This window comes from Rhineura floridana, chromosome 21 (assembly GCF_030035675.1).
Source record: "Rhineura floridana isolate rRhiFlo1 chromosome 21, rRhiFlo1.hap2, whole genome shotgun sequence".
Taxonomy (NCBI): Eukaryota; Metazoa; Chordata; class Lepidosauria; order Squamata; family Rhineuridae; genus Rhineura; species Rhineura floridana.
The window spans coordinates 13357847-13378386 of NC_084500.1; the positions used below are offsets into that span (position 1 = coordinate 13357847).

The 20540-nt window shown below is 47.5% G+C and overlaps 1 protein-coding gene across 8 annotated transcripts in view; it reads left to right on the forward strand.

Annotated features, from left to right (window-relative positions):
- Nucleotides 1–20540, forward strand: part of ACACA (acetyl-CoA carboxylase alpha) — a 239190-nt gene that overhangs the window by 75533 nt on the left and 143117 nt on the right. For all 8 annotated transcript variants that reach the window (XM_061604841.1, XM_061604839.1, XM_061604842.1 and 5 more), the window contains 3 exons: nt 235–359; nt 5069–5182; nt 20064–20177. In XM_061604841.1, the coding sequence (XP_061460825.1) occupies nt 235–359; nt 5069–5182; nt 20064–20177 (353 nt within the window). The remainder of the gene's footprint in view (nt 1–234; nt 360–5068; nt 5183–20063; nt 20178–20540) is intronic.

A 20540-nucleotide genomic window follows, 5' to 3' on the forward strand; every position in this document is an offset into this window, starting at 1 on the left:
CCTCAAAAAGTCTGATCTTTTGGGGAAGCGGGTTTGTTGCTCATGGCCTCCCAGTCAGCTCTAATTGTGCAACCTGAATCTGTATGTGATTGAACCCTGCAAATGACAGTCTGGAAGTGCCCTCAGACCCTGGGGGACAGCGGCCAGACGGTGTGGAGAATGGACAAATACTCAAATGATACAGGCAATGCCCTGGAATAAGGTGCCCCTTAACAGTTTGCTTTTCTGCTGCAGGTCACTATGATAAGTGTGTTTTTGCCCTTCGAGAAGAGAACAAAAGTGACATGAATGCTGTCCTCAACTACATCTTCTCCCACGCCCAGGTCACCAAGAAGAATCTTCTCGTGACGATGCTCATTGTAAGACAATGGTTTCTGGGTTTGGACTTTTTTTCCTGGCCCGTTCAGAACTCAGAGACTCTGCTCAGGGTTGCTTGCTAGAGTAGGGGTGGGGAATCTTTCGGTCTTCCGGATGCTGCTAAACTGCAACTGCCTTCATCCCTGGCCCTTGGCCATGCTTGCTGGGGCTGATGGGAGTTGTAGGTCAGCATCATCCAGAACCCCACGCCTGGTTTTTAGAGGATTTTTAACTTGCCCTTCAAGGCTTCTGGAGCAGGTTACAGACAGTCACTTGAAACAAAGGCCAGTCCCTGTCCCCGAAACAGAAGGAAAAAGGGGTGGGGAGGGAAGGAACAAAGAACAACCCAAATCGGGTGCCAGTTCTTAAAGCTTAAATAGTGGATCATATAATGATCAGCTATTATGGGAACAGTTCAGGAATAAGAGGAGCTTGATGGATTTCGGTTATCCAAAAATCTACACTTTGAGGAACTTTTATTCAGCTTAAGGGGCACATTCCTTTCTGGACAGCCTTCCAGAGGCCACATGCCAGTGGTGGGCAGGGCGAGAGGGAAAAGTGGGCAGAGCCACAACAGTCAATTTTATCTTCTGTATGTTAGGCCAGTTTCTGCCCTCACTCACATGCCCCTCTCTGTCCTTCGACCTGGCAAGCAAGAGGCATGAGCAGAGTTCAAGGGCGCATTTCAGCCTGGTAAAAACACTTTGAAGCAAGGCCAGCGAGGGGCGTGGCCTAGGGAGAGTTCCCAGGCCCAGCTAGCGAGGTCTGGAGGGCCACATTTGGCCCCTGGTCCTGAGGTTCCCCATTCCTGATCTACGCCTAGTTGGACAACTTGTCTCCTTTTTTTTTTTTGGCTAGTTCTGTGCAGTGTCTGACTCTAGTCAAGTCAGGGTGGGTGGGGAGAGAATGTCGCCCCCAGCCCACCAAAGGCAACACAAAGTTGGTACCCAGCAGCAGACACAGAGGCCCTGAATTATTCTGACCAGTGAGCAAGCAACTGTTAATAAACTAGCCTTTGGTTATGGGGTTTTGTTTAATCCCTCTCCCTCTCCCTCCCTGCCGTAGGCCACTGCTTTACAGTATCAAAACCCCCCCAACAATTTCTGAAACACCAACATAAAACACAAGCAATTAACTGTCCTGATTCTCATTTAGCATACAAGGCAGAGCTGAAACAACTTCTTAATATCGTCCAAAGGCTTCTCTTAGTTTATTCAGATTAACGAATTGTCTTGGCTGTTTGCTAGAATCTTATTCAAAATACCCGCTCAAATTTCCATTGCTGCTGCTTGCAAACAATGCCACTTGGTTTTAGATGGATATAGATAGACTGGTTCATTAGGGTGAATGGGGAGTTGTCCCACCAACCTCAGGCTACCCTCAGCTCGTCCCCACTTTCCTGCCTTCTTATATACAATCAATCAGGAGGTGGTTCTGCCTGCTGCTGGTCTCCCTGCCTTCTGCCCTACCAGTTGACACCACCCATCGCTGACACACAGTAGTAATTATCTGAAAATAATGACGCTGCTACATCGGCCTTCTCCAGCCCTGGCAGCCAACATGGCCAGTAGTCAGGGATGATGCCAGTTGTAGTCCAGCGATGTTTGGAGGGTGCTAGAGCGAGGAAGGCTGCCCTGAATCATGTACTGGCCATCCGGTGCCTCTACAGCCCTTTTCTCGCCAGCAAGTACAGAAACGAGCTCAGATTTCAAAGCTGGAAATAGAACATGTTGTGTTTTGCTTGAACGATGTTCAAATTGGCAGGTGCAAAACTCCGTGCATGGCTGGAACACAGGAAGCTTTCTCACCCTGAGCCAGACCACTGGTACACCTAAGTACATCCACAGGACATCCTCAGCCCTACCTGGAGATGCTGGGAATAGTACCTGGACCGCCTGCGTGCCAAGCAGATGCCCACTGAACTACAGCTTTTCCCCTAAAAACATAGCAAGATTCCAGTTCTTTTGGTTCTGAATTAAGGGCTGATTTAAATAGCAACATAGAAGGCTGCCTTATTTAGAGTCAGTATTGTCTATATCAGGAGTTCCCAAACTGTGGCCCACAGACCACTGGTGGCCCATCAGCTTCATTCTGGTGGACCGCGGTGTGTCCACAGAAGATGGCAGATGGCACACCCGACGCATTGACGATTCATATTGATTTTTAATTGCATTCGTATTGCTGCTTGTGTTTCTAACGCATTGTATTATCTGGAATTGTAATACAATAAAATGCAACACGTAGGAAATAAACGAAGCAATAAAATTTACAATTAAAAATCTTCTAGCACAGCACATTACAATTGCTAGAGCTGGGTGGAGAATCATTAAGTGGTCTGCGAAGACCCTTTGCAGTTTTCAAGTTGTCCGCAGGGGGGAAGAAGTTAGGGAACCCCCGGTCTGCAGTGACTGGCAGCTGCTTTCCACTCAGGGAGTCTCTCCAAGCCCTGCCTGGAGATGCTGTTGGGGATCGAACCTTCTGCATGCAAAGCAGGTGTCGTCTTCATGGCTCTGAATTAAGGGCTGATTTAAATAGGGACGTATGAGCTGCCTTTATACTGAGGCAGCCCTTCCCAATTTACACTGCAGATTTTGTATCATCAAAGAACCCTTAAAAGATGAGTGTGGATTTACTTACTCTAACGATCCTAGATCATTCCCACGGATTCCTCCCCATTCTCTCTCTCCTTTTTTCTTTTTAAAACAAATAGATTTACAAGATGGCATTGTACCCCACTCTTTCACTTCCTAAAACGGGGAGGAGAGATTTCCCTCTTTTAAAAATAACACTTCAGTGAAGAATAATGCCTTTTATGGGTCGTGTGGGAGAGTTAACATCAGGATTGATGGCATCAATCATAGTCTGTGTCATGCTTTCTAAAAGGCTAATTAATGGAGTTCTGCTTCCCACCCCCCCACCCCCTTCCCACCCACACTTTTTTTTTGCTAAAGACTCCTGCCACTAGAAAAAAATCGATTGCCAAATCCAAAACTTTAAAGATAAATCACCCCCCCCATCTCTCCCTTCCCCCAAACAAGTCAGTGGCTACCCAAAATGTCATAGGGCTCTTTAAATACTAATTTATTTTATTTATATACATCTATCTTGCTTTTTTTTTAAAAAAAAATTGTCCTCTTCCCCTTCCCCCCTCGTTCTCTCACCCCCCCATTCTTTCCTTTCTCTCTCTCTCTCTCTCTTTTGCGCTGTGATTGTAAGTAACGCTTGCCTTAAGAATCTCATTATTTGAACACGGAGCCATATTTCCTCTGAGAATTCTGGAGTAGCTTTGAGCCGGGGCTGTTCATTTCTCAAGTAATCATGCCGGCATGATGGAGAGAGAAAATGGCAGCTGTTCGCAGCTCAGGCCTTCAATTTTCTTCAGAGTCCAGTCACTCAAGTGTGTAATTACATGGGGGTGCTGGGGAGGCGTTAGGCCTTGTCAAAGAACCCGTTTGAGGCTTTTTTTGCTCGCCGCCTGTGCCAGTCAGGGCCGGCCGGAGCCAATGGGAATGCCGCCGAGCACCTTTGTTTTCCTGTTGTCGTTCGTTTGATGATTTCTTCTTGTGAGGAAGGGGCCTTACACTTCTCTCCGTCCTAGGCACACTTCCTTTTTCTGTTTTTTTGGTTCACCTGTGTGAGCTGAGCACTTTTGAAAGTGAGAAGGGGTTTTTTTTGTCTCTCTTTCTCTCTCCCTGATTGGGAAATGGGGCAGGCCCATAAGAAGATCTCCCAAGCTGGATCAAAATAAGCACACACACCCCACACTCCACTCTCAGATGCAGTCATTCTGTTTCCAACAGCAACTGGCCCTGACAAAGGCCCGATGGGGATAGCTGATGTCCTGTGGGGCTACAGATTAAACGTGATTTAAAAAAATAGTCAGGTGTCATCTTGCTCCTGCTGAGGATGCCAGCCATGCCCCTACTCAGGATACTCCATTCCATTTCCCCCCTCTCTTGCCAGGCATGCCCATTCCCATGATAATCCATTTCGTAAAGGAAAGGTGTGTCAGAGTGGGCTAGGCTGGATGGGGAGCAGAGTTCATTTCCAGGTATATGATCCAAATCTTTGATTGGAACATGGGAACATAGGAAGGTGCCTTATACCGAGTCAGACCACTTCCCTAGCTCAGGAATGTCCACACTGACCGGCAGTAGATTTCTGGGGTTTCAGACAAGATCTCTCCCAGCCCTGTTGGGGATTGAACCGGGGGCCTTCTGAATGCAAAGCAGGTGCTCTGTCACGAAGTTACAATCCTTCCCCTAGCCACTCCCCCTTCTTTCTTGTTAGGCTGTGTAAAAAGTGCTACACATTTTATTTACTTGTTAACATTTTTTTGTTCGCCCTGCCTTTCTGTTTGAAAAGACTTTCTCCCCGACCGCCAGGGCAGCAGTGTCCGTCTGGTTGGCGAAGCATAACAATGAAATTAAATTTATACCATTGAAATGATTATATATTCTGCTTTCAATTATATAAGGCTCGGTCATATCCTTTTACATGTATGTAGGGGTCCTTTCCTTAGGAAGGATTGGCAAACTCTTTCTGTTGCAGTTAATCAGCTCTTTCACTTACTGGGTAATTTTTTTTTTGGGGGGGGGAACCCTCCTTCCCTGCATTTGCAACCTTTCCCCCTGTTTACTGCCTCCACACCACTTGGGCGAAATGTTTGCAAATATTTGTTTTCCCTTTCTCACCCACTCCCCCCATCCAGGACCAGCTGTGTGGCCGAGATCCGACCTTAACAGATGAGCTCATTAACATACTGACAGAGCTGACCCAGCTCAGTAAGACCACCAACGCCAAGGTTGCGCTGCGGGCCCGGCAGGTAAGGGGCTGTTCCTTCCATTCTGGGTACTGGATATGGAGGGATAGCGGATGATTTTTGTTTGCTTATCTGTGCAAGATTGCTTTAAGACTCCTCCCCCCACTCTCTTTGCCACATCCATGATAAACCCGGTCATTCTTTTGCCCGAAATCAGGGGTGGGGAGCCTTTCTTAGCCTGAGGTCCATATTCCCTCATGAGGAATCTTCTGGGGGCCGCATGCCCATGGCAAGTTGGGCCATGAGGTAAATTTCAAATGCTCCAGAATTAGAGGTTTCTCTGTGTTCTGCCAGCTGTTGAACTGCTTACACAAGGCGTGCCCTTGATCTTGCCACACGCGCCTCCTGCTTTTATTTACTTGTTCATTCATTTCCCACCCTTTCCCCCAGTAGGAGCCCTCTAGGAGCCCAGTTTCCCGCAGAGAAATCGCTGTGCTGCTTTAAAGTGTTTGTTTTATTTCATGACTTAATCATGGACCTTTAGATTTTAATATTTAACTGGTTTTTATAATTTGTGAACCGCTTCGGAGCTTACGTTGGCATGAAGTGCTATATAAATTGTTTTTAGCCATTTTATTCATAATTTTAATGTCTTTTGTAAACTGCTTAGAAGTTTTTTAAAAATCAAGCGGTATATAAAGTTTAATAAATAAACACACACACACACACTTGCAGACGCACACCAGACAAGGAAGAGCATTTATCACAGTCCCAAGGGTATGTACCAGCTGGCCAAAAGCGCTCTAGGGAGGGGCAGGGCAAGGTCAGGGAGGGGCGGCGGCCTGGTTCAGGGGCGGCGGCCTGGTTCAGGGGCGGCGGCCTGGTTCAGGGGCTCCGGCCTGGTTCAGGGGCTCCGGCCTGGTTCAGGGGCGGCGGCCTGGTTCAGGGGCGGCGGCCTGGTTCAGGGGCGGCGGCCTGGTTCAGGGGCGGCGGCCTGGTTCAGGGGCGGCGGCCTGGTTCAGGGGCTCCCAAACTGCGGTCCATGAGCTTCATTCGGGTGGTCTGTGGCATGTCCACGTTAAAATGCTCATATTGATTTTGAATTGTATTTTATTGTTTTACTTCCTATCTTGTATTTTATTTTATTTACAGCTTCAGTTCTGTGGGAGTGCCGACTGTAATACAGTAAAATACAATATAAGAAACAAAAAGAGCAATAAAAACGCGATTAAAAAAATTATCCAGCGCAGTGCATTATAATTACTAACCACAGGCAGGAGAAAACCGGATGTAAGTGGTCTGGGAAGACCAGCAGCAATTTCTCAAGTGGTCCATGGGAGGGAAAAAAGTTTGGGAACCTGAGTCTTGACAGGGAGACGGAGAAGCCTGGAGAGCCACATTTGGCCCCTAGGCTTGAGGTCCTCCTCTTGCTTTAGATAATTCAAGAACAAGGCGCATATTAGCCAGTCTGCCCAATCTCTTTGCTCCTTTTTTTAGGCTGCAAGTCTATGCCCACTTATTTGGACATAAGTCCCACTGAGCCCAGCAAGACTTCCCTCGGAGTGACATGTATAGGGTTGCGTTGTTAGCCTAGCAAAGTGTTAAGCATGTATATTTTTTGTATAAAAAGTGATTTCTTTAAAGGCATCAGTACCTCCAAATTGCAGAAATACGCACTTTCTTCACTGGTTAGACTTACTTTGATTTTATTTTTACCTTGCTTTTCTACCAATGAAACTTCCCGGAGTGCCTTACATACAACCAATTTAATCAATAAGTGCAATTGATGAAATTGCTGTCAGGCAATAAAAGCAGATCAGTGACTCTCTGTAAAGAGCAGTTCTGCAGCCAAGACTGGAAAGTTGTTTTTAAAATCTAGGATAAAATAAATGCAGCGTTAGATATTCTGGGTAAACCTCTAAAAATAATAATCTGACACAAAACAGAAAATGACGATAGCATCAAGCAAGTCTTTTTGGGATGGGATTTCCATTAATGGGGTGCTACAATCGAGAAGGCCCTGTTTCTGATCCCACATCCTTCCTGCATTACTCCCCGCCATACTTGAGAGCTATTATGATGTTTTGAATGTTTAGGACCTGGGAGACCGGTTTCAAATCCCTGCTTGTTCATGACTCTCACTGGGTGACCTGAGTCAATCCCTGCCTCTCAGCCTAACCTGTCTCACAGGGTTGTAAATAATACCATTGATAGGTTGGCATGGAGTGGGGTAGCCTTCTCTAGCCTGGTGCCCTCTAGCCATGCTGGGCTGATGGGAGATGCCCTCTAGATGGTATTGGGCTATACCAGATTGGGGAAGGCTGCCATGGAGATACTAGGTCTTCAGCATCCCCAACCTAAAGATCTTATGGGGTGGGGCGTAGTGATATAATGAGATTGGGACTTGTGATTTCATGTGGCTGCCAATGCTTGAAAGAAAAAAAACCCTATTATCTAGGCAGCCATAGGGCTCAGCAGCTAATAAAAAAGTGGAGCAGCAGATGTTAGCTTTCCACCCTTTGAGGCTTCCCCCTCCCCAACCTTTCCAGGAAATTTGGGGAAACGGTGAAGGAGGGAGAGTAGAGGAAAGCATCTCCTTTCAGAATGAGCGACCTTTCAAAAGTGCGTTTTTATAATAGACATTGTTTAACAGCTGATTATGTTGTTGCAAAACTCAAAGACTCGAGAGATATCAAAGTCATGGTGCTGAGGTTAAAGTTGCTGCCCTAAATCCCCGAGGATGGTACCCCAAAACCTGCATCTTGGGGCCCAAGCCTGCGACCTGGCAATCAGATGTGTGCTTTCAGCCTGCCGTCTGCTCAGATGCTGGCGGGCACAGTACTGGGATGGTGTATTAACAAACTACAGTGATGCGGGGTGGGGGAATTGTGTGGGGAAAGCCGAGTGTAACATTGCACCTTCTGTTCCGGATCCCGTTAATCAGCAAACTTTCATCAGTTCCTTCAACTCCAGCATAATCCCCAAGAGCACCAAAGTGTGTGCGCTGCCAGGCTAAGTGGCAACAGCAGCGAGCAGTTGCCGGCAGATCAGTCGCTCCTTTCTCTGCATGCCTTCGACCGATGACACAAGGGTCATTTTAAAGAACCAAAGGGCAGGAGCCCTTGTGCTCGTTCCCTTTGGTTTGTTCCCCAAGGGTGGGGAAGGCAAATGAATCTCTGTGAGGAGCCACAGGTGGAAACAGACAGCACTGTTCCCAGCAGACTCACCCTCCTCCCAGTTCTGAATCCTGGTTTTGAGTGTCAGGACCACAGGGCCTCACACTTACCTGCCCCATGTTTCTGTGGGCCAGTGTTCTAGTTCCCTGGCATTTCTAATCACCAAAATCAGGAAAACCAATAAATCGACATTGGGCCTGAGATCCTTGGGACAAAGCTGGCTGTTATTGCCTGGAATTCACTGATATGCGTTGCGTAAAAGAGGAGCTGGTAGTATCACTTCTTTCAGTGGCTTCCTGAGAAGTGATGGAATTAATTTGCCTTTGCCCTTTCTTTTTTTAGAAAGACCTGGAATAAAACCTAATTTTGTGTCTTTCTCCTCTTCCTTCCCCCCCCCCCCGCAGTCCTCTACCCCCTACCAAGGTTATATGTCTTGGGTTCCAATTTAAATACCAGATGCACACCTGGAGAGCTCCCTCTTTCAACCCAGTTCCATCGGTAGTGGCTTGTCTATATAATTAAAATAGTGGGAGGAAAAAATAGACCAAAGAAGATCTAATTGCTTCACAACAGTTCTCCCCCCTGGAAGCTTCTCCTCTCCCTCCTTCCCTGTTCTGTCTTTGCTTCTTTCCTCCGCGCTTTCCCTGATTTCCATTCTAAAAAGTCCTACAGCACGGAGGCTGGCTCTTTCCGTTTTATTTTTAGGGGAGGGGGTGAATCTCTGCTCTCTGTTCTCTTTTTTAATTCCAGTGGATGAGCACTGGAGATGAGCGGGCGTTTGAAGCCGCTCCGTGACCTTTTCTGTCTTCTGCCGGATTGCTATCCGTGCCCTTGAACTATTCAGAGTTACTGAACCCCTCAGCGGCATGCTGCTGCCGCTCCTCCAGCGGATGTCTTTATCGCACTACCTTCCCCACCCCTTTCTCCCTTTCCTTCCTGGCTTTGGGCTTTTAAAGCTTGGCAGCAGGGAGGCCGCAAGTCTCCCGCCTGGGGCTTCATTGTCCAAAACGAAAGCCTGCATTTCTCATGCTTACGTGAACTCTTTCCTCTGAGTCCCTCAGAAGTCAGAGGTTGCAAGTGTGGGACTTGGTCTCAGCTAAGGTTGCAAAGTGGCAAACCTGCTTGCCTGGGAGTAAGCCCCACTGAAAACAGCAGGGAGGGCGCTGTCTTGACCGTGGCTCAGCGGCAGAGCATTTGCCTTGCATGCGGAAGTTCCCAAATCCAGTCCCCATCATCTCTGGGTAGGACTAGAAGAAGCTCCCTGTCTGAAACTCTGGAGAGCCGCTGCCAGCCAGTGTAGACAATATTGAGCTGGATGGACCGATGGCAGGGCCTAAGGCAGGATCCTGTGTTGACCAGACGTTGGTAGCGTTAGATGGTGCGTCTGGATGAGATTAATGAAAATTACTGTTTTCACTGGTGGGGCTGAGATCTTGAGGCCTGCTTTACGGTCAAAAGAAATGCCTTGCTGGACCAAATTGGGGTCCTCTTCCCGACAACGGCTAAACAGATGTCTCTGGGATCTTCAGAAGCACGGCGTGACAGCATCTGGGAGTAGACTGCTTTTGCCCATAGATGTTCTGTCCTAGCTATTATGGGTAGTTTGGGGAGGGGGTGGAAGCAAGTGGCAGCTGCAACAAAATTTTCCAGCGTGGCGTACTCCTGTTTTAGGCTTCCAGCTAACCAGCCATGCTCTTTTCCAGAATACTCCATTCCATTTTGCTCTTCCCAACAGAAGGTTATATACAACTAGGAATAGGTGAAGGACCATAGCTCAGTGACAGAGCCTCTGCCTTGCATGCAGGAAGTCCCAGGTTCAATCCCGAATGGCATCTCCAGGTAGGGCTGGGAGAGGACCCCTGGAGAGCTGTTGCCAGTCAGAGTGGACAATGCCGATCTAGATGGACCAATGGTCTGTCTCAGTATAAGGCAGCTTCCTACAGTAGGCATGTCTATCAATTTCAATAGGCCTACTCAGAGTATGACTAACATTGGGCACAACCCAGTAAATCGGCATCCCATGCCTACTTAGCAAGCTCATTGTACAGTTTTCAGTGTTTTCTTTTCCTGAAAATATTTTCTGCTTCTGTAATTTTTGGCATTTCCTCAAGTTTGCTCCTGTGCATGGGTGTTGTTTTGGTTACATGTAGCATCGGCGCTCAGAGCCTGGAAGTTGGAAACAGACGGAATGACTGCCTTGCTGGATCTTACTCAAGATTCTTGCCGCCCTGGGCTCCTGCCGGGAGGAAGGGCGGGATACAGAATCATAGAATCATAGAGTTGGACGAGACATTGTAAGCCATCGAGTCCAACCCCCTGCTCACAGCAGGAAATCCACAGCTAGAGCATCTCCCGCAGATAGCTGTCCAGCCTCTGCTTGAAGACATCCAGCGAAGGGGATCCCACCACCTCCCTAGGCAGTCGGTTCCATTGCCAAACTGCCCTTACTGTCAAGAAGTTCCTTCTAATGTCCAATCTGAATCTACACTCCTGCAACTTAAAACCATTAGACCTAGTCCTACCCTCTGGGGCAGCAGAGAACAAATCTGTACCCTCCTCTATGTGACAGCCCTTCAGGTACTTAAAGAGTGCAATCATGTCACCCCTCAGCCTTCTCTTCACCAGACTGAACATGCCAAGTTCCTTCAACCTTTCCTCATAAGACTTGTTCTCCATACCGGCTATCATCCTCGTCGCCCTCTTCTGAACCCGCTCCAACTTGTCTATATCTTTCTTAAAATGAGGTGCCCAGAACTGAATGCAGTATTCCAGATGAGGCCTGACTAATGCAGAATATAGTGGGACTATTACTTTCCTCGACCTGGAAACTATAGCTCTGTTTATGCAGCCCAAAACCGCATTTGCCTTTTTTGCCACAGCATCACACTGCTGGGTCATGTTCAACTTGCGATCCACTACAATTCCAAGGTCCTTCTCACACGCACTACTGCTAAGCCGGGTATTTCCCATCCTGTACCCCTGCATTTTGTTTTTGTGGCCTAAATGCAGAATCCTGCATTTGACTTTATTGAATGTCATTTTATTAATTTCAGCCCAATTTTCTAGTCTATCCAGGTCCCTTTGGATTTTATTCCTGTCTTCCATTGTGTTAGCTATCCCTCCCAGTTTCGTATCGTCCGCAAACTTCATAAGGCTTCCCTCCACCCCGTCGTCTAAGTCATTGATAACAATGTTGAAGAGTATCGGCCCCAGGACAGAACCCTGTGGCACTCCACTCGAAACCTCTTTCCAGTCCGAAGCAGAGCCACCACTCTTTGAGTACAGTTTTCCAACCAGTTGTGAATCCACCGTAAGTCAAATAATAAATAAAAAAGGTTCTTCCTCTAGGCCTAAAGAATGCTGTTGAGCCCACAGGCACCACATTGGTGACCCTGGGTTCAGGTTGTCCAGGTAGATGCCTTTGCCCCTTTTGTAAAGCAGGGTTGGGAAGATGGTAGGTGACGGAGAGCCAGTGTGGTGTAGTGGTTAGAGTGTTAGACTGGGACCTGGGAGACCAGGGTTCGAATCCCCAGTCAGCCATGAAGCTCACTGGGTACCCTTGGGCCAGTCACTGCCTCTCAGCCTAACCTACCTCACAGCATTGTTGTGGGGATTAAATGAAGAGAGGGGGAACCATGTTTGTACGCCACCTTGAGCTCCTTGGAGAAAGGTGGGATATAAATGCAATGAATAATAATATTATAATAATAGGTCGAGATCTGCTGGTAGTTCTCTGAGTGACATGCCATACATCAGCAAAGGTTTCTGATTCCTACCTCTCTCTCTCAAATAGTGATGTAGGGAACAGCTGTAGTTCAATGATGGGGCACCTGCTTTGCATGCAGAAGGGCCCAGATTCAGTCCCCGGCATCTCCAGGTAGGGCTGGGAATGTCCTTTGCCTGAAACCCTGGAGAGCCAAGTATGAGGCATTGTGGACAATATGGGGTGGACTAATGTTCTGACTTGGTGTAAGGCAGCTTCCTTTCTCCATGAGGACTAGAATCTTACTTAAAATGGTTTTTACACTTCTCTAGTTCTATGATTCCAATTCTTTTGTTTGTTTTATAATAGTATATTTTGCCGCTGTAACCCACTCTGGGACCTTCTGTTGAAGGGCCGGTAAGAAATCTTATTAAATAAATGCTTTTAGGTGAAGGGTAATAGCTCAGTGGTAGAGCACCTGCTTTGCATGCAGAAGGGCTCATGTTCGGGCCCTGGCATCTCCTAGAGTGCCACTGCCAATCAGTGCAGACAGTATAGACCTAGATGGATGTGTGGTCTGACCCAATATAAAGCTGCTATGGCAGCAAAATCTCCCCTCGCCTTAACAACCAGGACTGGGCTTTTGTGTGAAAGGACAGTGAGATCAGTTTTAGTTCTTGGTACTGGAATGTAGGCCTAGGCTCAGAATGTGCTCGGAGTCGGCACAGGCGAATCTGTCAATTTTGGTTACTCTTTGCTCTTCATTTCTCTAATCTTAAGTTCAGTTCTGCATATTTCTACATTGGTTTGCGCATTATAAAATCCACGTGAAAAATTCTCGCAATCTTAATGCAAATTTCTCCTAAAATACACATTTTTATATGGAATTTTGCCGAACGTTACGCACAGTATTTTTGCAAAGCGTTTCCCCCCTGCTGATATTTATACTTACCCTGCGATGATGCAGTTCAGTATGTTGTTTCCACAAATGCATGCGTTTTTATGCACACGTCGCCCCTGCATATGCATTTTTCGGCACATTCCTCAGCTGGAGAACTGCACTGCAAATCCGGAGACATGCGAAGTTTGAAGGCTGGCTGCGTTTCGGCTTGTACATTGTTTCGGAAAGTGTGAATTAGGCAGAGCTTGGAACAGTTACTTTTTTGAACTACAACTCCAATCAGCCCAATCCAGCGGCCATGCTCGCTGGGGCTGATGGGAGTTGTAGTTCACAAAAGTAACTTTTCCAAAGGCCCGCCTTTCCATGCAGACTGAATCGATTTCTCCCCCATCCCTAGCCCAGAGACCCTTCTGTTCTTTTAATTGTAACTTTTGGGCCTGGCCCTGACTGGCTGATCTTGGAGTTCTAAGAAAAAAAGGAAATGGGTCCAACCAGTCTGCCATACCCTGCTGTAGAATCTCTCCCTGTCTCTTTCCCCTGGATTGAAACAGGCTCTGGTTCTCTCCTTTTTACCTGCTGTCGGAGAGAGCTGGCTCTGACAGCGAGCCCATGGTGCACCCCTATGTGCTGCCTCCCTCCCCCCAGCCTGTCGCCCTTGCTTTCCAATTAACAGGTCCCTTTCCTCACCAGACTAACCAGCTTTCTCGTGCAAAATCACAAGGTCTGATTAAAATGGTGTTCTCAATGTGGCCGTGTGCGTATATGAGAGAGAGAAAAGGCAGCCAGTTACTCGGATATTGTTGAAAGGATCCACTTGTGACAAAACACCGTAGCGCTTGCATAGTTTCTATTTCCGATGCTCAGGCTGTGAGTGCCGATCCTTGTGTATGTCGATGCAAACCAGCACCGTCCATTTACAAAAGGGAGTTTATCTGGAGGCTTGAAGGGATCAGTGGGAGGGATACTTCGATGAACAGGGGGTGATGAGGGTTCTAACCATCTGGAGGGTGTTATGTTGGCTGCCCCTGAGCTAGAAGTCTCTGGTTTAAACATCAGTTCATCAGATCTCAGGTATGTGGGACCTTCCTTGGTTAGTTTTTTGCTAGAACCCTAAATTCATGGAGGATAACGGTATCAAAGGCTACTAGCCATGATGGCTTTGCTCTAACTCCATGGTCGGAGGCAGTGTGCTTCTGAATGCCAGTTGCTGGAAAGAGTGCTGTTGTGCTCAGGTCTGGCTTGTGGGCTTCCCATCGGCATCCGGTTGGCCACCAGGAGAGCAGGATGCTGGGCTAGATGGCCACTGGCCTGATCCGGCAGGGCGGCTTTTAAGTTCTGAAGGTCTGCTTGTTGGAGCCAGGCACAAATTGGTCTGCTGGGGTGGAGCCAGTCCTTAACTTCACCCCACGAGCCGTACACAGTAGCTAAAATGCATAAACAATTACAGATACGCATATGAGTTACTACAAGGATTCTAACTTTCCCTCCCACCCCCCAATACTGGAACTGAGCTTGCAGTTCTTGTTATGGGGTGGGGGTGGGAAGTACTGCTGCCTTCTCCCTTCCTATTTTATTTATTTATTACGTTTATACCCTGCCTTTCTTTTCATGATAGAAACCCAAGGCGGCTTACATACGGTTCCCAGGCGGTCTCCCATCCAGGCACTGACCACACCTGACCCTGCTTAGCTTCAGCAGGATGCTGGCCTCATGTGCCTTCAGACCAGAGCCTGGGACTAAGCTTCCCTAAGCTTTCTTTGTTTTCGCACACTGAGCGGTGGTGTTGCTGCTATTGCCTGAAACCATCGGAGTAGGGAGTCCTTTGCAATCTACTGCAAATCAGCCAGAGATCCCAAACTACCTTCTGATGCATGTGATGACCGTTTACAAGAGCACTACACAAGTTGGTGGTGTTATTTACTTCATTAAAAAAAAACTTGCATACCACTTTTCATTTGTAGGGCTGTTGCTGTTCAATAAAACCTGCCTTTTTCATGATCAAAACAGCCCCCCCTTTCTTTTCTTTTTGAAGGAGGTGATTGTTTTGATCCAATTTACAGATGTGGAAGTGGAGGTGCAGAGAGTTGCCTTGCCTTAAGGCAGCCTTCACCAACCGGTGCCTACTGGTGGACTACAAAATCCCATCATCCCTATCTGGCATGGCTGTACAAGGCTGGGGCTGATGGGAACGCTGCCATGCTGGTAGGGGCTGATGGGAACTGTAGTCCAAAACATCTGGAGGGCGCCAGGTTGGGTTGAGGACACAGTGGCTTTAAGGTTTCCTTCTGCATTTATGACTGAGTGGGGTCTTGAATCCTGTTGCACATCCAAACTGGCGTTTTATTGCAGGTGTATTCTGCAACCTGTTCTTGACACAATCATAGTGCATTCATGGTGGATTTCTCCTGCTTCACGTTGTTTTGAGATGCTTCCCCAAGACTACCACGTTATAGCACAACAAATGAGGATAAAAAATAGTTTGTGCCGTGAAATGTGTTGGGGTTTCAGCAGGAACATAAGAACATAAGAAGAGCCTGCTGGATCAGGCCAGTGGCCCATCTAGTCCAGCATCCTGTTCTCACAGTGGCCAACCAGGTGCCTGGGGGAAGCCCGCAAGCAGGACCTGAGTGCAAGAACACTCTCCCCTCCTGAGGCTTCCGGCAACTGGTTTTCAGAAGCATGCTGCCTCTGACTAGGGTGGCAGAGCACAGCCATCATGGCTAGTAGCCATTGATAGCCCTGTCCTCCATGAATTTGTCTAATCTTCTTTTAAAGCCATCCAAGCTGGTGGCCATTACTGCATCTTGTGGGAGCAAATTCCATAGTTTAACTATGCGCTGAGTAAAGAAGTACTTCCTTTTGTCTGTCCTGAATCTTCCAACATTCAGCTTCTTTGAATGTCCACGAGTTCTAGTATTCTGAGAGAGGGAGAAGAACTTTTCTCTATCCACTTTCTCAATGCCATGCATAATTTTATACACTTCTATCATGTCTCCTCTGACCCGCCTTTTCTCTAAACTAAAAAGCCCCAAATGCTGCAACCTTTCCTTGTAAGGGAGTCGCTCCATCCCCTTGATCATTCTGGTTGCCCTCTTCTGAACCTTTTCCAACTCTATAATATCCTTTTTGAGATGAGGCAACCAGAACTGTACACAGTATTCCAAATGCGGCCGCACCATAGATTTATACAATGGCATTATGATATCGGCTGTTTTATTTTCAATACCTTTCCTAATTATCGCTAGCATGGAATTTGCCTTTTTCACAGCTGCCGCACACTGGGTCGACATTTTCATCGTGCTGTCCACTACAACCCCGAGGTCTCTCTCCTGGTCGGTCACCGCCAGTTCAGACCCCATGAGCGTATATGTGAAATTCAGATTTTTTGCTCCAATATGCATAATTTTACACTTGTTTATATTGAATTGCATTTGCCATTTTTCTGCCCATTCACTCAGTTTGGAGAGGTCTTTTTGGAGCTCTTCGCAATCCCTTTTTGTTTTAACAACCCTGAACAATTTAGTGTCATCGGCAAACTTGGCCACTTCACTGCTCACTCCTAATTCTAGGTCATTAATGAACAAGTTGAAAAGTACAGGTCCCAATACCGATCCTTGAGGGACTCCACTTTCTACAGCCCTCCATTGGGAGAACTGTCCGTTTATTCCTACTCTCTGCTTTCTGCTTCTTAACCAATTCCTTATCCACAAGAGGACCTCTCCTCTTATTCCATGACTGCTAAGCTTCCTCAGAAGCCTTTGGTGAGGTACCTTGTCAAACGCTTTTTGAAAGTCTAAGTACACTATGTCCACTGGATCACCTCTATCTATATGCTTGTTGACACTCTCAAAGAATTCTAGTAGGTTACTGAGACAGGACTTTCCCTTGCAGAAGCCATGCTGGCTCTGCTTCAGCAAGGCTTGTTCTTCTATGTGCTTAGTTAATCTAGCTTTAATAATACTTTCTACCAGTTTTCCAGGGACAGAAGTTAAGCTAACTGGCCTGTAATTTCCGGGATCCCCTCTGGATCCCTTTTTGAAGATTGGCGTTACATTGGCCACTTTCCAGTCCTCAGGCACGGAGGAGGACCCGAGGGACAAGTTACATATTTTAGTTAGCAGATCAGCAATTTCACCTTTGAGTTCTTTGAGAACTCTCGGGTGGATGCCATCCGGGCCCGGTGATTTGTCAGTTTTTATATTGTCCATTAAGCTTAGAACTTCCTCTCTCGTTACCACTATTTGTCTCAGTTCCTCAGGAATCCCTTCCTGCAAATGTTAGCTCAGGTTCAGGGATCTGCCCTATATCTTCCACTGTGAAGACAGATGCAAAGAATTCATTTAGCTTCTCTGCAATCTCCTTATCGTTCTTTAGTACACCTTTGACTCCCTTATCATCCAAGGGTCCAATTGTCTCCCTAGATGGTCTCCTGCTTTGAATGTATTTATAGAGTTTTTTGTTGTTGGTTTTTATGTTCTTAGCAATGTGCTCCTCAAATTCTTTTTTAGCATCCCTTATTGTCTTCTTGCATTTCTTTTGCCAGAGTTTGTGTTCTTTTTTATTTTCTTCATTTGGACAAGACTTCCATTTTTTGAAGGAAGACTTTTTGCCTCTAAGAGCTTCCTTGACTTTGCTCGTTAACCATGCTGGCATCTTCTTGGCCCTGGCGGTACCTTTTCTGGTCTGCGGTATGCACTCCAGTTGAGCTTCTAATATAGTGTTTTTAAACAACTTCCAAGCATTTTCGAGTGATGTGACCCTCTGGACTTTGTTTTTCAGCTTTCTTTTTACCAATCCCCTCATTTTTATGAAGTTTCCTCTTTTGAAGTCAAATGTGACCGTGTTGGATTTTCTTGGCAATTGGCCAGTTACATGTATGTTTAATTTAATAGCACTGTGGTCACTGCTCCCAATTGGTTCAACAACACTTACATCTTGCACCAGGTCCCGGTCCCCACTGAGGATTAAGTCCAGGGTTGCCGTTCCTCTGGTCGGTTCCATGACCAACTGGTCTAGGGAATAGTCATTTAGAATATCTAGAAACTTTGCTTCTTTGTCATGACTGGAACACATATGCAGCCAGTCTATGTCCGGGTAGTTGAAGTCACCCATTACTACCACATTTCCTAGTTTGGATGCTTCCTCAATTTCATATCTCATCTCCAGGTCTCCCTGAGCATTTTGATCAGGGGGACGATAGATCGTTCCCAGTATTAAGTCCCTCCTGGGGCATGGTATCACCACCCACAACGATTCTGTGGAGGAGTCTGCCTCTTTTGGGGTTTCGAGCTTGCTGGATTCAATGCCTTCTTTCACGTATAGAGCGACTCCGCCACCAATACGTCCTTCCCTGTCCTTCCGATATAGTTTATATCCAGGGATAACCGTATCCCACTGGTTTTCTCCATTCCACCAGGTCTCTGTTATGCTCACTAGATCAATGCTCTCCTCTAAGACCAAGCACTCCAGTTCTCCCATCTTGGTTCGCAGGCTCCTAGCATTAGCGTACAGGCACTTGTAAGCAGTGTCTCTCTTCAAGTGTCTTTGGCACTTGTGGTTAGGCCTGTGGTAATTTTGCTCTTCTGAATTTATATCCTGTGCCCCTGCTCTCACAATGCCTACTTCTAGGCCTACCCCTTTTAAAATTTCATCATTTCTTTGGTTTTTATCCCAGGGGGGAGGTTTATTCCGAACCGGACCTTTCTCAGCTCCTGTCAGGTTTCCCCCCTCAGTCAGTTTAAAAGCTGCTCTGCCACCTTTTTAATTTTAAGTGCCAGCAGTCTGGTTCCATTCTGGTTCAAGTGGAGCCCGTCCCTTTTGTACAGGCCCGGCTTGTCCCAAAATGTTCCCCAGTGCCTAACAAATCCAAACCGTTCCACCTGACACCATCGTCTCATCCACGCATTGAGACTGCGAAGCTGGGCCTGTCTGGCTGGTCCTGCGCGTAGAACCGGTAGCATTTCAGAGAAAGCCACCTTGGAGGTCCTGGCTTTCAGCATCCTACCTAGCAACCTAAATTTTGCTTCCAGGACCTCACGGCTGCATTTCCCCATGTCGTTGGTGCCAACGTGCACCACGACCACTGACTCCTTCCCAGCACTGTCTACCAAACTATCTAAACGACGGGCGATATCCGCAACCTTCGCACCAGGCAGGCAAAATACCTTGCGGTCTACACGCCCATCACACACCCCACTGTCTATGTTCCTAATGATCGAATCACCCACTACAAGGATCCCTCCAGCCCCTGGAGATATATCCTCGGCACGAGAGGATAGCTGTTCATCCCCCAAGGAATGAGTCCCTTCTAAGGGATCGTTTCCCTCTTCCTCAGCTGGATGCTCTCCTTCCCCGAGACCATCGTTGTCCATGATAGCAGGAGAGCTATCATCGTTGGAGTGGGACATAGCTATAACGTCCCTGAAGGCCTCCTCCACACACCTCTCTGCCTCTCTCAGCTTTTCCAGGTCCGCCACCTTGGCCTCAAGGAAATGAAGTCGTTCCCGGAGAGCCAGGAGCTCATTGCACCGAGAGCATACCCACGACTTCTGTCCAACAGGCAGATAGTCGTACATGCTGCAGGCGGTGCAAAACACTGGAAAGCCCCCACACCCCTGCTGGCTTCTTACCTGCATAGTTTTGTTTAAGGTTTATTACGTCAATGGTTTGGAGACTGCGGTTTAGTTGAGGTCAGGGAACAGATGGGCAGAGTGGGGGGCCCTGGCCTCCTTGCCCTGCTGTCGAACTCGCTCTGCTGCTTAACTCGCCTTGACGCTTTGTCAGCTTGGGCCTTGACGCTTTGTCAGCTGGGGCCTTGACGCTTGATCAAGAGGAAGAGACAGGATATGCACTGATTGGAAATGTAGCAGTGGAACCACCCCGAAACGCTGGAGGCACAAACAGTATTGGAAGTGGGGTGGCCTGTAACTTCCCTGATAGCAACATGAACACAAATAATCATGGGTGCGCAATATGAGAGCCAGTGTGGTGTATGGGTTAGGGTGTTGGACTATGCCCTGGATAACAGGGTTTGAATCCCCCTTCAGCCACAAATATAATACGATGAAATGTAAAGGGTGTCTGGAGGGGCTCCAAGTCTGACGTTCAGCATTTTCCTTCCAAGCAGTCCTCAGACTCCCACACTGGATCTTCTTCTCTGCTTAGGTCCTCATAGCTTCCCACTTGCCTTCCTATGAACTACGGCACAACCAGGTGGAGTCCATCTTCCTTTCGGCCATCGACATGTACGGGCACCAGTTCTGTATAGAGAATTTGCAGGTATATGCTTCAATCTCACAGTAAATATGAGAATATGGCTTAACTTTTGGAGTGTGGAAGGGTAAGAGGGGCACACCCTGGAAGGAGTTGGCCCCCTGCCACTGTGAGAGAAGGGAGTGATGGAGTGCTCTGTCAGCCAGCATGGCCAGTAACCGGGGATGATGGGGGCTGTCATTCAGCAACATCTGGAGGGCCAGAGGTTCCCCACGCCTGGTGCAGAGGAAAGGGCAGAGCTCTCTGTCTTTTCTCTGTCAGCCCACCTGCACTGAATGTTTTGATGCCAGTTGCTGCCTGGCCAGTGCTCAAATGCAAGGCTAGTTTCCTAAGCATGGTTTGAGGGTGGGGAGGCTTTCTGCATTCAAG